General features: G+C 30.3%; 1 protein-coding gene across 1 annotated transcript in view; it reads right to left on the bottom strand.

Moving 5' to 3' along the window:
- LOC142323483 (proton-coupled zinc antiporter SLC30A2-like) overlaps positions 1–16,690 on the bottom strand; it is a 47,184-nt gene that overhangs the window by 19,989 nt on the left and 10,505 nt on the right. Inside the window, exons 3-5 of the mRNA XM_075363193.1 lie at positions 11,761–11,923; positions 9,325–9,478; positions 4,813–4,972 (exon numbers count right to left, since the gene is read on the bottom strand). Coding sequence (XP_075219308.1) covers positions 4,813–4,972; positions 9,325–9,478; positions 11,761–11,923 — 477 coding nt within the window. The remainder of the gene's footprint in view (positions 1–4,812; positions 4,973–9,324; positions 9,479–11,760; positions 11,924–16,690) is intronic.

The raw sequence follows: 16,690 nt of genomic DNA, 5'->3' as shown, positions 1-16,690 counted from the left end.
CCCATGAATAATAAATTAAGAGATAATTTTGTTAGATATCACAGCCAATTTTGATAAATCTCAGAGATTGCAAAACACAAACTTAGAACAGTCTTTCCAGATAACAAAACTAATTTATGATAAAAGTCAGGGGGGGGGGGTCTGAAGAAAAAATCAGATAAATCACTCTTCCCTTACAAGAAAATTTCAACATAGATATGGATAAAAAGTTGCAAAATCTTATTCAATAACAAAAAACCAGTTTAAACAATAACTTTTAATCACAACTTTTTCACTGACTTCACATGTAAATAAAAATTTTGAACTTAAGTCGAAAATTTTTTGAGCTTATATTCCTTCTCAAATATTTAATTTTCTTCAATTTTCCTGATCATAAATGTGGAGTAAATTAGTGAAAGAAAGGCTTGTATATAATCTTCAAGAAATTACATAAAAGATTCAAATGAAATTTGTATACAATAGTTTAATAAGCATATCTGGAACTTATATAAAAATAACAAACAAACCGACTATGACAAGAAATTACAGTGACTATATGAGGGAGGGGGATCGATGTAGGTGATAAAATGTTGGATCAATATTTACAAGAAAGACGTTCCAAAAAGGCTTGGAAAAAATTACTTTCAATATCATTGATAGAATGATGCTGAATTGTTACATCTTGTATAAAGAAAACACAGGCAAACCCCTTGAAAGATTGAGTTTTATTATTTCAATTATTGAAGAATTGTCTCATGATTGGCCAACGCATAGTAGTGAACAAAATTCTCCAACTAGTACTGGCAGGGCTGTTGCAACGCCTAATATGCTAAAAGATGGACATGCTAGAGGGAATTTTCAAATCTTTTTGGAAAAAACCGTTCAAGAGAGAAATGAACTGTTCAGTTTGCAATGCAGGTCAACTTTTCAATGTAGAAAATATAATAAAGGTTTGCATCCATTATGTTTGCCACATCACACTAGCTAAATTTTTGTGTAGGTGTATAAGTGAAATAATTTAGTCTAAGAACTGTTTTATGGTATTCAATTTTCTATCTTATAACTTTGAAATATGCATTTCCCCTGTAATTTTATACAAGTAAATACAGCCTGTAATGCTAATACAGATAAAACACATTTGAAGAACTAAAAACTCAAAAACCTGGTTTTTTCAACGTAGCTGATTTTTTTATTTTTCAATGGATTTCTTTCAAAATTTTGTGATTGTATACAGTTTCAGTTATAGTTTTTAGTAAAATAAAATGCTTTGCGCCCAGAAATTTTTTTAAATGTAAAGCATTATCGATTTTAATATTGGGTTTTGATGCATTCTCTTATTTTCCCTTTCAACCAACTTGGAAATATAATCACAGATGGACTGATTAACTGTGTCAAATGCCATCTTTTGGTTCCTCCTTTCAATAGATCATGAGGAATCATATCTGTTTAGCATGAATTCCTCAAGGAACATTACATGAAGTCTGGACTCACATTATCATAAGATATCATTCAAAATTGTTTTATCCCTTTTGTTAATTCAAATGTGGGATTTTCACAGTAATTATAATTTCAGTTGTTTTATCCCCTTAAAATAGTTTTTCTATCAGTTGATCGACAATGAATGTCAGATTTATGATCAGCAGGCATATTATAATACTCATTGCAATAACAAAAAAAAAGGCACTCCGAGCCATTTCCAAAGCTCTGCAAGCTTTATAAAGTTGTGGTATGTAGTTGCATAACTAAGTACTTCATAACATGTTTTATAAATATATACCGAGCTGGCTTGATCTTCCATTATTTGAATGTCACTTATAATGCTGGTGCCACTACTAATGTCATTATTGGTTGGGTAAGTTACTTCTCATCTATTGTTGTCAGTTGTAAACTGTTCATGATTCAGTGCAGTATAGTTTCATTCTTTACAGATGTGATTTTCTAAAATGCTTTATTCAATTGAGTAAAGGGTTGCTATAATGGAAGTTTATGTATGTTCTGAATCCTTTCAAGAAATGCATGAAATATTCGTGGCAAAACTTCTGAATGCCAGTATCACATCAAAATAGCATAAGGTTTTCAGTTAAAAAATGGCATACAAAAGTCTGTTTTAATCACAAAATAAAATAGGTGACTTGTTAAGACTCCAGAGGTCATAGACAGTATTCAAGAAGAACTTCTGCCAGTCTGAATAAATCTATATGCAAGTTCACAGCAAGTTATCACAACAAAGCAGAGTAAAATGCACATCTTGCTGTAACATTCTTCATGATTTAAATTTGAAACCATATCATGTAACAACTGTCCAACAACTTACAAGAACAGACAAACTGTAACCTTTTAATTATTGCGATTGGCTTCACAAAAACACTGTCAATGGATAGATAGACCTAATGCTGTATTTTATGTCAGAAAAGACATGGTTTCATTTATCTGGGCATGTTAATTCGCACAACACCAGATTATCAGATGACTGAAAATCCTCACCTGATATTTGAGTGTTCAGTTTATGAGAGAATCTGTGTATAATGTGCTGTTTCTGGTGATTGTACAGTGGGACCAATAATTTTTAATCAGACTATATATACCAGAAGTGTATTGTATAACCTTTGAAGAAATCTACACTTAGTTAACAAATGTGAAAAAGAGTATGTATGGCTTCTTTTTAAAAGACAGAGCAACGTGTCTCGCACATCAAATCATTCACTAAGAAGCATTCATGCAGCTTTTACAGAACTGTTAGCAGAGGGTAGTGGCCTCCATGCTTCCTAGAGACATTAAGTTGTTGAACTTATCTGATGGATAAAATTTATGAATAAAATCCCCAGATCATCGATGAACTGAAAGCAAATGTTCAACAAAAAACTGATGTCATGATGACATTTTGCATCAGATGACTTTCAATATACTCCCTAAGGCACAAAAGTGCATCGCTCTGCAAGGCGCACACTTGAACAACTTGAAAAATATGGTATATATGAAAATTTTTACTAATGTAAATACAAAATTTAATTTAATTCACATTTTCATTTCATTCATAAAAATGTTACATGTCACAACCGTGTTTAGTTTGTAGCGGTTCGGTTTGAAGTTGCTCACCTGGTATAAATGAACAATTTAGTGGTTTTCCTGTTATGTTCCCCCTGTAAAGTAAACAGTTCTCATCACTAAATATTATTTTAAACATTTATGATACATTATCTTACCGCCTTTAATTAAAATTTAAATTAATGAATTTACTCATATACAGAGGTAGCTTCTTATTTCAACCTAGAATCATCCATGTATTTATTTTACTTATTCCAATAAGAAACACATTAAATTAAAAATTCAGCACAGAAATAACTGGATGAATGACATATGGGAGATAATATTTTGATATTCAGAGGAGAGCTTTATTACAATAAATAATGTGATCATACAAAGAAATAAACAGATCTAGGATTTAAGAAAAGTTTACTATATTTTATAAAAATCCAATAATTTAATTAAAGAAAACAGTAAATACACAGGAAAGTCAGTCATATAGATATACATATTAATAAGAATTTTTTAGAAAAAAGAGTAATACAGCGATACAGCATATGAAACTGATGTCAAAAGATAGTGTTAAAATTTAAGTGCACAGAAATAGTTACAGTATAAATCAAGAATAAAAAAAGAACTATTATAATCACTTTCAGGTTAATTTCAATGACACTGGAAGTGTGATGAATATAAATTATAAGGGAAAAGATTTCAAAATATGTGATAGGCTAATAAATGAGAAATAGATGTAACAAGTAATTCAAGTTTACCTGTGGAATAGAGAAGAACGAGAAAAAGTATCAAACCATAAATAACAGCAATGAAAAAAATGTGTGAGCAGGTATGCAAGAGCACATGCTTATCTGAACTATAATTTTTGAGAATACATTCCAAATTATATTCTAGATTTTCTAAAATGTGCATATGTGTTTGTGTATTATTAAATTAAATAGCCTAATGCTATATAATTATATAATATTTTACTCCTTTACTACATAATCAAAGTTCAGATTTGAAATAATCCCTTAATAAATAGTTTCTGATATGATAAAATAAATAATCTTTATACCTAAATTAATAGAGTAATATTTTATTATAATTTCATTTGAGTTCTGAATTCAGCCTCTTCACACACCATCATAACACTGTACACAATTGAAAATAAAGTATATAAGTAACTAATATTAATGAAAAGTGATATACTGTGTTTCTGAATAAATTCAGCAGCACTTAGATAGACAGATACAAGTATAGTGTGCTTGTTTTCATGTGTTTTTTTTCAGGAATTATAAAGGTGAATATTATAAAGTGAGCAATTTTATCTTAATTATGCAGTTTTATAGATGACTTTGCAATAGGCTGATTATTTACTGTGTTGAGGTTGTCTGGAGTTACATCAACTAAATTGTTATATTATACTTTTCTAAGTAATTTTTGTTGATGTTTTTAAATGTGATTTGAAAAGTCCTTTTTGGGGCATAATCCATCTCACAAAAATTTAAGCGAATATGTGGCTCTACTCTTGGGCGACAATTTTAAAATAATTATGTCTAGGTTCATGAAATCCTATATATATCCCAAATCTCACTGACGGAAATACTATGACCCCAATACTGACAAATTACACATGGACATAGCTGCAATTATAATTCGTAGATTATATATACCATCACACTGGTAGTAATAAAATTAATTATTAATTATTAGTTTGTTCATATCCAAAAAGTTTTCAACATTCTTGGTAGTCACCAAATTTTATTGTAAATTTAGCATATAAAAATAAAATAAAAATGTAAAATCAAGACTAACATGAAATTTTATAATTACAGCAGATACAAAAACACCAATGCTTTGAATGAAATCACCCATAACATGAATAATAGCAGCTCGAACATTTATATTATTATCTCTTCTGCTGTGACTGTGATTGTGGCTTCTAAAACATGTCCCATGAAGTAATAAGCCCATCCTATAAAAAAATAGAGAAAAAAATCAGAAAGGTATTTATCATTAATAAATCCTCTATATAAATTAAATATTCCGAGTCAATACCTACAAATATTTTGTGGGAAGGCTCATATTTAGGCACCTACTAACGCAAATTAATCTAAAACTTTCAATTCAATTATTCAGTAAAAGAAGATTGGTGACAATTTTTCTGATACATATATGTGTTTACAAAATTCAACAGATAGAAACTGACAAAATTGGATAAACTTATACCTTCTGATTTGTAACAAAAAAAATTAACAGAACATCTGCAAAATAATTTGTTGATTATCCGATATGATGACCTCACACGACTCTGTCATGCAATAATTAGTAAGCACAGAAATTAAAAAAAAAAATCCTGTACCAGAACTACTTTCACGCTCATACAGCCCAAAACTGTGCAACTTTTCCCCTATTTCTATGATTAAAGAATGTGATCCTCAATTTATTAATAAATTTGAGCACAGTAAATGTGAAAAAATTTTTTAACGATAATGCAATAAATTAACAGATTTTGGACAGAAATTATCTGATTTCATTTTCCACCACATTTCTTCACCTCTTCTTCTAAGTTCTGATAAAATGCAATTTAAGAGCCATTAAATGGAGACTATTTTTTTAACAAGTGTAAATGCTATAAATGTTCTTATATACTCCACATGCTGTTCAACTTACATAGTTTACATAAATAAATATATTTTATACACATGCCTTATGTACTTCTTGTTGGATGCCGATTCTCTCAAAAAACTATCGTAAACACAACATATTACCTTATACTCTTCATTCAGACATCCAACTCATATCACTAACTTAACTCTTTGCCAGTCAGACAACTTCCAGCGTAACCACTTCAGTGGTGGACTCTATGAGACAGTAGTCACACAATGTAATCACCTGAATTTTTGTGATCAACTAAAGGGCAGTAGCTAATAAGTAAAATACAATACAGAAATCTGCCAGCTGAAGTGTAAGTGACCATGCACTCCTCTTTCTGCACTCTCTTTCTTTGTTTACAAGTCATGTACTGTTACATCGGTTTAATTTGTGATCTGCTAAAAAACTTGTTCATTCTGTGTTAGTTACCATAATGCATACTCATTTATCAGTTTGTTAACTATTATAATATCTTTTTCTTATAAACTATTATATACTTATGAACAGTGACTATTTTTTTGGAAGTTACACCATGTAACTGCTGCCTTTGAGTGACATTTGTGTTAACCTAAAAAAAATGGTATCAAAACTGAACCATAAAAAATTTTAAAGGACTTGATGGATAATGGAATACCATCGGATGGAGAAAGTGTTATGAGTGATCTTGATCCTGAATCTGAAGATAGTACAAAAGAACTGGATCTCAAAAATTGGACTATTGATGTTTCTTCAGGAAATTTAGTTGACAAGTTTAATTTAGATGTAGATGATACAGAAGTTGTATGAGGATGCAGCAAACAATAAATTCTGTTGGAATACTAGCGATACTATCTGACATCTACAACAGTTAAAGATTATTTTTGTGCAGCTGACTGTTAAAAAATACCATCTCCAGATCCTTATAAAAGCTTTTTATTTTTTTGTAAATTATAAAATATTGTCAGAAATCGAATTCCGTACAAATCTATATGCAAACAAAAAAATATAAACTATTTTAATCTAGCAATACTGAAGAAATTCAGTGCATTTTAGCCATTAATTTATATATGTCAATTAACAAAAAAATTTAGCTATCACAATTATTGGTCTCTAGATGAGTACAAGCTTGACAGTTATATTTTCAAACAGATATTTGTTAAACGATTCAGTTTTTTATTGAGTCATTTACATCTGAATGACAATTAGGTTTTGCCTAAAAAATGAATATAAAATATATCCATTTATTAACTTTCTTACTTTTACTGAATGTTATAAACAGTGTTGGAAAGTCGCTATTGATGAGAGTACGGTGAAATTCAATGGATGCTTCTCCATAAAACAATTCACAAGAGATAAACCTAAAAAGGGATTTTAAAATCTGGATGTTATGTGATGAAAACTTATAAGCTGAAATTTCAATTTTTTAAGGGGGAAAACTTAAAAAGGGTTGTTTTAAATCTAATAAATGTGTTGGATAGATATATTTTTTCTTTTTTTCATCAATTCAGCTATATGAAAAACTAAAAGCTGAGAAAAGTTTTGCCTAAGGAACTGTTAATCGTAACAAAAAAGGATAGTTATATCTAGAAAATAAAAAAAACATTTTAAAACAAATAAAAATTTTATTTCTTCTCTTTTACAGTAAGCAGTACTAGACTCAATTATATAGGTGGAAAGACAGCAAAATTGTGAATGTATTGAGCTGAGCTCATGACCCTTCAGATTTTCTGTCATCAGCAGACAAAGAAGAAGGAAGAGCTAAAATCATTTCAATATCCACTTTCTGTGCAACATTACAATTATCATATGAATTTTGAGGACAAATTTGATAAATTTAAAAGTGATAATGTGGTGGACAGGAAGAGTAAAAAATGGTGGATGAGATTATTTTATTGATTGTTGTGTAACACATGCTTTTATTATACACAAAGAAACTGACATGAAGCAGTTCACAAATAAAGACTTCAGAAGAGAAATATGCAAAGCAATCTTTGCTCCAAAAAAGAAAAGTTTTTACAAATAACTTAGAACCAAGCATTACATTTCTGCCTCAAAAAAAATCCTGTGTAGAAATTAATATCAGGCTACATTCTACATTCAAGCAGTCATCAACCACAACAAACAGATAAACCACACAGGTATGGATATTGCAGCACCAAGAAGACCCCAGAATGATCCAAATAGTAATGTGATGTTTACAACATAACTGTGTTTAAGAACCAAGAAAACAATCTTCAATGATTTTCATACAAAATAAGTAGTTGCTAAGAAATATTATTATAAAGTGTTAATGGGATAGTGGTTACACAGTGTAACTACATATAAATATTCAATAGAATCATAGTTTTTTAATAAAAACTGTGTTATAATTGTTATTTTCCTAATTTTTTAACCCTAAAAAGACAAAAGAAAATTTTATTTGCAAAAAACCTGTCAAATAAGATTTTACTCCACTAGAGGTTTGACTGGGTACCCACACAAAAATAACCTCTTTAAACATGCAGTTGGTTCATGCTGTACTCCTATATACCACAGATACATCTGTACATTTTCCCTTAGTAACCATTTTTTTAATGTGCTATTTTTTGACAGATGTCCTTTACAGTATAAAATATAAGGTTCTCATGAAGTCATAAAATCTTTTTTATCATTATATTTATTTCACTTACCATCATGCTAGGTTTGATTATTTATTACTTAAAAAAAAGTGGAACTTTTTTCCTTTTGCAATGGTGTTGATAAAATTAAGTACTTATGCAAAATAAAAAATGCAGGTTTATTATGAAGCCAGTGTTTGAAAAGTTGACTCTTAATGTCAGTTCAATGAAGTTATAAAAAATTAGTTCACATGTCGACATGCATTTAATTTATCTCTTCTAAAAACAATTATAGTAGCCTCTTAAACTGACTGGCAAGTAAAATCATGTAAGATCAACAGTTTTACTACAATAACAAAGTAAAGGTATATATATTTTTTTAATATAATGTTAAAGTGGTTTGGTTTGACAGTACAGTAAACTGTATTCATCAGAATGATAGAGACAAATGATGCCCCCAAGTGAAAAAAAATTAGTCATTTAAAAACATGCAATGTTATGATTTTACAATGCAACGGTTTTGATCAGGAAATAGATACTGAGACACATAAAACAAAAAGTCTATCATTAAATAGTATAGATGTGCAATAAATGGTAAGAAATAATATTCTACAACAGCTGATCACTAAACCGTTGTCATGGCGAAATAGAGCACAACAGCAGCAGCAGATACATTTAAACCAGAATCTTACTTTCATCTGTAACAACCTACTGATCTCCCATTTCTTTGAAAGCAATGTTTTGTTAAAGAAATGGTCAATAAAATTAATATTGATAAGTGTATATCTTCCTGTGCATGACGATATAAAGCCTATGCAAGCTCTGATAAGTACCTAAATGTAAACAAAACAAACTAGAATAACATGTAAAATTGTATAAATATGAAATACTGCTTCTTCTTTTTTGTAGGTTATAATCTTGTACAACTGATGTACCTTGTATACCAAATTCCAAATGTGATGTATATTACAACAACCATTAAAGGTAATAATATACTTTAGATAATTTTATTTTTGATACTGCAACTATCAAAGTGGAGTGATTATAAAATATCACTACAAAAGAATTAATAAATAATAAATCTGATACAACTTACACAATATTAACAAGAATCCCAAGAACAGATACTATTATCATTGTGTTAGCATTTATTTTGAAATCTAAATGCCTAATTCGCAACACAGCAATGTATATAAACACACCAGTAAGAATCCATATCACTGTAACACTCAGTAATGCACTCAGAACTTCTGTAAATAAATACATAATGCATTTAGTGTATATTATAAACAAGAGAAAACAGAAATCTACTGTAGTACAAAAGAACTATATACATCTGCAAATGTTAGCACTTTACATATAAAGGAAGATAATTTATTTTGAACGTAGCTAAGATTTAATAATTTGTGATACAATACATCTGACACCTTCAACCCTGAAGCCAAAGATCCTTCTTCGGAACTCTTTGATGCTCGTGTGGTGATAAGAAAAAAGCTTTAAACTCCAAAGCAGAAGAGTCGCTGCATAATGGTCCAACTCCAAAATACTAGATAGTTGCAAAACAACATGATGGAATATTTTCTAAATTAATCCCTTTGTTATTGCAAAATGAACTGCTATGTTCACTGGACATCTTGTCAAAGACACTATGAAAACTACTACAGGCTTATTTAACAAATAAATCAATAATGTTCAATCATTGAGACTGCTTAGTAATGTAGAAGCTTGTAGATTTAAGTGAATCTCTTTCATTTTACAGAAGATGAAATCATTAAACGGCTTTTTAGCTCAAGGAATCATTGATGTTTCAACAGAAGAGTTTTACCCTTGCTGTCAATATTTTAACTTTTAGGAAGCCTATGTTAACAGAGAGTTTTCATGCTTGAATTTATCATCTTATGTTTTTTATATGCACCACTAGCAATATGTAGCTTCAAATGTCAATGTTTCTACTAAAATTTGCTCAAAAGAAGCTATATGCTCCTGGAGGCAAAAAATTCATTCAGCGCTACGTTGCAATGGACAACATTCCTGAAGGTCAAAGAATCGACTATTTTTAACATGAACTGTGATCCAGGAGACAAAAGTTCTGCAAAAAATTATTACTTCAAAGCAAATTAAATTATCACCAAAATAACTCTGTAAAAGATCTTTTACACAAGCTGCAACAATTCCTATGACTGCGACTTATCCTGATCTTGTGGATATTTTTGTAAAGCAAATTACACTAGTGTTGCTGTCTGTTTTAGTTTATTTTAACAAGACTTGGAAAAACTGCACCACAGATGAGTTATGACATGCCAGAAATTATTGAAATAATGCTGAAATTATGTCTTAAACTTTTTTCCTTAGTCAAATATTTTATTTAAACAATATGGTTTGCATCAAAGAGTGGCCTGATATATTATGCAGTATTTTCATGCAAAAGACCATTTTAATAGAATGATCTTATGACTGTGACATTAGAATTTAAGAAAAGCATTCTGCAATATTTTTATTTGTACTAATTTCACAGGCTTAGCAGACAGAAAAGTAATTTATTTGCTCAAAAGGATTGGTTTTTCCTCTTACACTTACTTTGTGGTTCAACATAGTTTATTATTATTTTATCATTTAATGGGAAGTACCTGCAACTTCATATTTGTATGTTTAAAAGAAGGAGCCAGTTTAGATAAGGTAGAAAGTATAATTTTCACTTCTAGGAAAAGCATCGTGCCTTCAGTACTGATGACTTGAACAATAGATTGAAAAATAGAATCTAGTTGAGAATGGAGTTGAGAGTGATAGATGTCACTTGGGATTGCAAGGAATAGCCATACAGTCAGTTTTAACTACAAATGGTGTAAGGTGTATACTTGCAGATGATGATAAATTTAAGTACATATAAAATAATATACTTGTTATTCATGTGATGAATTTTAAATAATACAAATTATATAACCCTAAATCTTTGTAATCCTTATTTAACATGCTCTTAGCCATTTAAGACTATTTTAAATAGTGAAGAATGTATTTCTAAACAAATTAAATGTGTTTGTCATACTTTGAAGGGAATTTTTAAGCACTTTGAGAACATTTTTAAAGTTCTAATTTACAGGCAGTCAGTCAAAAATGTGATAGATTGAAAATTTATAGGCGTGTACAATGTTTATGCTGTTAGTTATGTGTAAGAGAGAAAATAGGCATATACATGTGTGTATGTATGTATATATATGTACACATGATGTTAAAGATAAACTGTAAACTTCTTGCAAATAACACAATATTTCAAAAGATAATTTTTTAAAACTTACAAATACTACCTACATTGAGTTGTATTACAAATATAATTGTAGAAAAAGTAAGAGAGAAACATTTATTAAACATGAAAAACTCAATAATGCAGCAGAAATAAAGTGTGAGAAAAAACAGAACAATAAAGATAACTAGAATAATAAAATATGTTACTTTTAACATGTACCATATGAAATAACTTCTCTTTTCAGTTTTATAATTTAAAAAAAAAAGAATGATTAACTTTAGACCTACTCACCAACACGGTAGTAACCGAAAGTGAGGCGCTTCGTTGGAGTTTGCCTAGCAATCCACACAGCAAATAAACTAACAAGAAGTCCAACAAAATCAGACAAAAGGTGAGCAGCATCGGTCATTATTGCCAGGCTACCTGCAAGATATCCACCAACAACTTCTGCCACCTGAAATTAAAAACAGAATTTACCAATGCAGAACATTTTTTATGGATATTATTAGAGTAAAAAAAGATGTTCTTTAATGTTTATTTGTGTATTTTTGAGTATGTGGAATCTGAGATTAAACTTGCTTATATAAAAAATTATAATTTTTTGTAATTGGGGGAGAGAATCAAAAAAAGAAAAATAGCATTATAAGGTGAGGAAATTCAGGTTGTTGGTAAATAAAAGTATCTCGTCTTAGTTTTAACATCACGATCATTTATTGAAATACTGTTATCTGATGAATTTATACTTGCTTATTTAATTGTTAATTTTTTTTTCTTTTATGCATTTATTATTTATTTTTGGAAAATGAAAATGTTTATTTCACTTTATAATGATAAACAGAAAATTAAAGATTATAATTATTTTTTTAATTAAATTAAGCTACAACTCCAATAGCTTCATCTCAAGAGCTGAGAAAAACTGAAAAATAATATACTAAATTTATAATAATAACATAAAACTATCAAAATTAAAGATTATACATAAAAGCTCGCTCAAACAGGTATACATAAATTATAAAATCAAATAAATAATAAAAACTGTAAAGATTAACAAACATGACTGCAAAAAAAAATTACTATTCAAAGCTTTTTAATATAGGACAATTACTATTCAGAGCCCCATCCCCCAACTGCACTTAAATATTTTTATTGAAGGATAAAATGTTCTTACTGCTGTAAGACTTTGTGAGACCTTTTAATTATTACATAACCTTAAATCCCTGATATTTGTACAACATGAAAAATATATTTAGACAAATTAAAATTGTCTGGAAGTTGATTGGTCACCCATTATTTTATTTTATTGAATACTGCATAATGATGTTTAGTTCTTAATTTCCATACCTTGTATTAAACTTAAGGATATAATGTATTTTACATACTGAGCAAATGAGGAAACTATTAACATTTCAATTTATTTATTTAATTGGCAAATACAATCTAAACTTTCAGATCTTCCAAGCGATTGAGTTTCTCAAGAGACTTTTTATAGTGTGGATCACACAGAAATTTTCAGGGATCTAAACAATTAATCACAAAACTCTCAAATTGTCTCATGCAACTCAGTGCTACATAGGTCTGGTCCTTGGACAAAGTATGTGAGTGCTCAGATTTACAACAGCTCTAAGGGTAGTCCCTTGTAGTTTATGCACCGTCACAACCCAGTACAATATTAGTGGCAGCATACACCGTTCCACTTTGGCCGGCCCCCCTAAAGCATCAATTTCAACAATAGTGAGCTCGATCCTCAATCCAATGCTGACAGCATTACCTCTAATCATATTGTCATCAAACTTTACAAGACTGTTGGTGGGAGCTTACTGGGTTCAAGCTGGTCTCGGCGTAGCACAGGCCACTCCACTCGACTTTTCAGAGTGTATCAGTTTTGTATTAGACTAACAAATACACCATTTGAATTTTGAAAATCAGAAGATCAGTTGTAAACATATAACATTTCCAAATAACCGTGATCTGTTCAAGTGTACCTGATGCATGTAAAAGTTAGCCTTCAACCTACTAACAAATACCCCATTTGAATTTTGAAAATCAGACAACTGTTTGCAGAGATATTATAAAGGCATCCCAATGCACCTCCCAAAAAAAAAGCGCCCCAGGAGCACCCCATTTGCTACCAGCTGATGGTGATAATTGGTCTAGCCTTGGTATGAAGTGTCTGCATCACCTCACCACTGAAGCCTCACACACAGTCCCCATGGGAAGCCCATTATTACTAAACTGAATTTTTTAAATTTACTTAATATTATTTTATTTTATTTAATGTAAATTTAATTCCATTATTTTTCTAATATTATTCATTTGATTGATTTGAATCATTCAGTTCAAAGCCAGCTAACACAGCGATAGAGGCTCAAATTTCACAGTTCATTAATTCAATTCATTAAAGTTTATGTTTCAACACAAATCTCCACTACTATATATATATATATATATATATATTTATTTATTTATTTATTTATTTAGGCTATGGTACTACTCCTGGTAATATAAGGATTCCAATGCAGGGTCATACATCTAAATCGGAGCTACTATGGTAAAACAAAAAACATATATACATACACCATCCTTACCCCACACGGGAACACACCTGCCTTGTGACAATCCCAGTCACCACACCGCCCCTTCCTAGCCCTGATGAGCTTTACTGGAGGTCATCTTCTAGATCCTCAATACCTAATTACATATTTCAGTCATCAGTACATAGTTCAGTCATCAGTAATGCCTTGAAAGGCATTTCCATTGGTGTTGAAACCCATCAACTAACAAAAGATATTTTTTCAAACTCAACTAAACCAAATTGGAAAACTGATAGCGAATAAAAATGTACAAATTGAGCTATAACAAAATATTAATCTCATACCCTCAAAAATTGTTTACCACATCACAATTTTGACCTACCATACCAAAGCATTCAAAATTACCTACAAATCAAGCCACAAACATAACAAACAACAACTGGGCACAATTGCTGAATGCACCTACTCAGGTGGAAAAGCACCCAAACGGGTCCCTAGCCAACCAGGCTACTATTCTACACTTAACAGCCTCTGCAATCCTTTCAAGCACCAAAAACCTTAAAAATCTTTCAACAATGCACCACTCATCTCTAGCTTTCCAGTTAGCCAGCAGATCCAAACTTGAACCAATACCCTCAAGCTTCCTGACAACCTCAGCACGCCTAATTTCATATTTTGAGCAGATGTACAAAACATGATAAGCATCATCCGATATTAAGTATTGAGGACAATGACCCGAGTCAGTCAAGCCAAATCAAGCCAGCCTGTCCTGAAATGCACCCATGCCCTAAAGGAATTGAGTCATATACCAGTTCGGAGAAATCCATGAAGTGACTTCAAACACCTTATGTCTGGAAAGAGACCATGCGTATACCACATCTGTTGTCTCATTCCACCTGTCCTGCCAAATACTAAAACCTTCCTCCTCTATTTCCTGAATATAATGTGCTGTCATTTCATTTGACTTCTTTACAGCGTAACATAACTGACATTCTGACACAAGGTCGTCAATTGGTTAAACACCTGCGATACCTAGAACTGCCTCATGTAAAACAGTCCTATAGCCTCCTGCTGTGATAGCAGTTACAAACTGCTATCACAGGAGATGCTGAGCACTCAACAGAATATCGTGGGAGCTACCCTAACTACATAACACTCCTTTTTAGGCAATTGTATAAAAACAATTATAAAATATCAATAAGTTTAAAAAAAATGAATATAAACAAAAATTTATTTTTAAATATTAAGCCATTAATCTTTACTTCAATCTAGACTTTTTATCCACTCTAGTGTTTTATTAAATATTCTAAATTTCAGTTGCATTTAAATTTTGTTAACAGAGGGAACACAACCATCAAATTCATGTTATAAATTAAGCAATGTTTTGCAATACTAATGTATAAATACTTTTTTAAATATAAGTATTCTGCTCTTCTTTTAACATTTTAATAAAACAATATATTGTAATTACTGCAACATAAATCTGGATTATCAATAAATTCCTTAATCTGAACAGTGAAACTTTTTAAATCCTTAAACAATTCTGTTGCATTTTTGTTCCATTTTTAGAATTTATGTCTGTCAACCTGTATGTATGCCATTTTTTTTAGTATAACTTCAGAAAATTTGTTACAACTTTCAATTAATAAGAAATGAGTATATAGCAGATACCAGCTTGTTTATGCAACCCTTATAACTTTGAATGTATCATCCTTCAATTTACCACAAGGTCATCAATACTAAAACTATGTAAGAAAGTTACATGAAATTGTATATAATGAGTACAGGAATTCGGTGTGCTGCTGTATTTCGGTACCGTTTGCACATGTGCCAAACCTACATGTCTCCATAACATCCCTGTAAAAGTTTTGAGCAAGAGTTCTATCAACTTCCATAGAAGCCACATTGCGACAAGTCAACATTTTTACAAACAGACAGTTTGTCAGAGATAGATGTTTCACATCTCTCTTGCATGCAACTACCAGCATGATCATTGTAGTATCACCGCCTGCCTATAAGTTTTACAATCTGTTATCACATTTTTGACTGACACTGCCTGTAAATTAGAACTAGCAAACCTTTTCTCTCAAAGTGCTTAAAAATTTCCTTCAATATTAGACAAAAATGTTTAATATTTTTGGAAATGCATTTCTTCTTCACTATTTAAAATATTCTTAAATGGATAAGAGCATGTTAAATAAGGATTACAAAGATTGAGGGTTATTAAATTAGTATTATTTAAAATTCATCAAGTGAATAACAAGTATATCATTTTATATATACTTAAATTCATCATCATCTGCAAGTATACCTTACACCATTGTAGTTAGAACTAACCATAAGGCTACTTGCTTTTCCTAGAAGCAAAAATTATATTTTCTACCTAATCTAAAATTGCTCCTTTTTTAAAAAAAATACACAATTATGAAGTTGCAGGTACACCCCCATCAAATGATAAAATAATCATGAATTAGATTGAACCACAAAATAAGTGTAAGAGGAAAAACCAATCCTTTTGAGCAAATAAATTACTTTTCCTTTTGCTAACCCTCTGAAATCAGTACAAATAAAAATTTTGCTGAATGCTTTCCTTAAATAAAATCTAATGTCACAATCATATCACTCAAATTAATGTGGTCTTAATTCTTTTGCATGAAAATATTACATAATATATCAGGGCACTATTTGAT

The sequence above is a fragment of the Lycorma delicatula genome, chromosome 4 (assembly GCF_047948215.1).
Source record: "Lycorma delicatula isolate Av1 chromosome 4, ASM4794821v1, whole genome shotgun sequence".
NCBI lineage: Eukaryota > Metazoa > Arthropoda > Insecta > Hemiptera > Fulgoridae > Lycorma > Lycorma delicatula.
The sequence above is the reverse complement of the archived record's forward strand: the minus strand, read 5'-3'. Positions and strand labels throughout refer to the sequence as shown.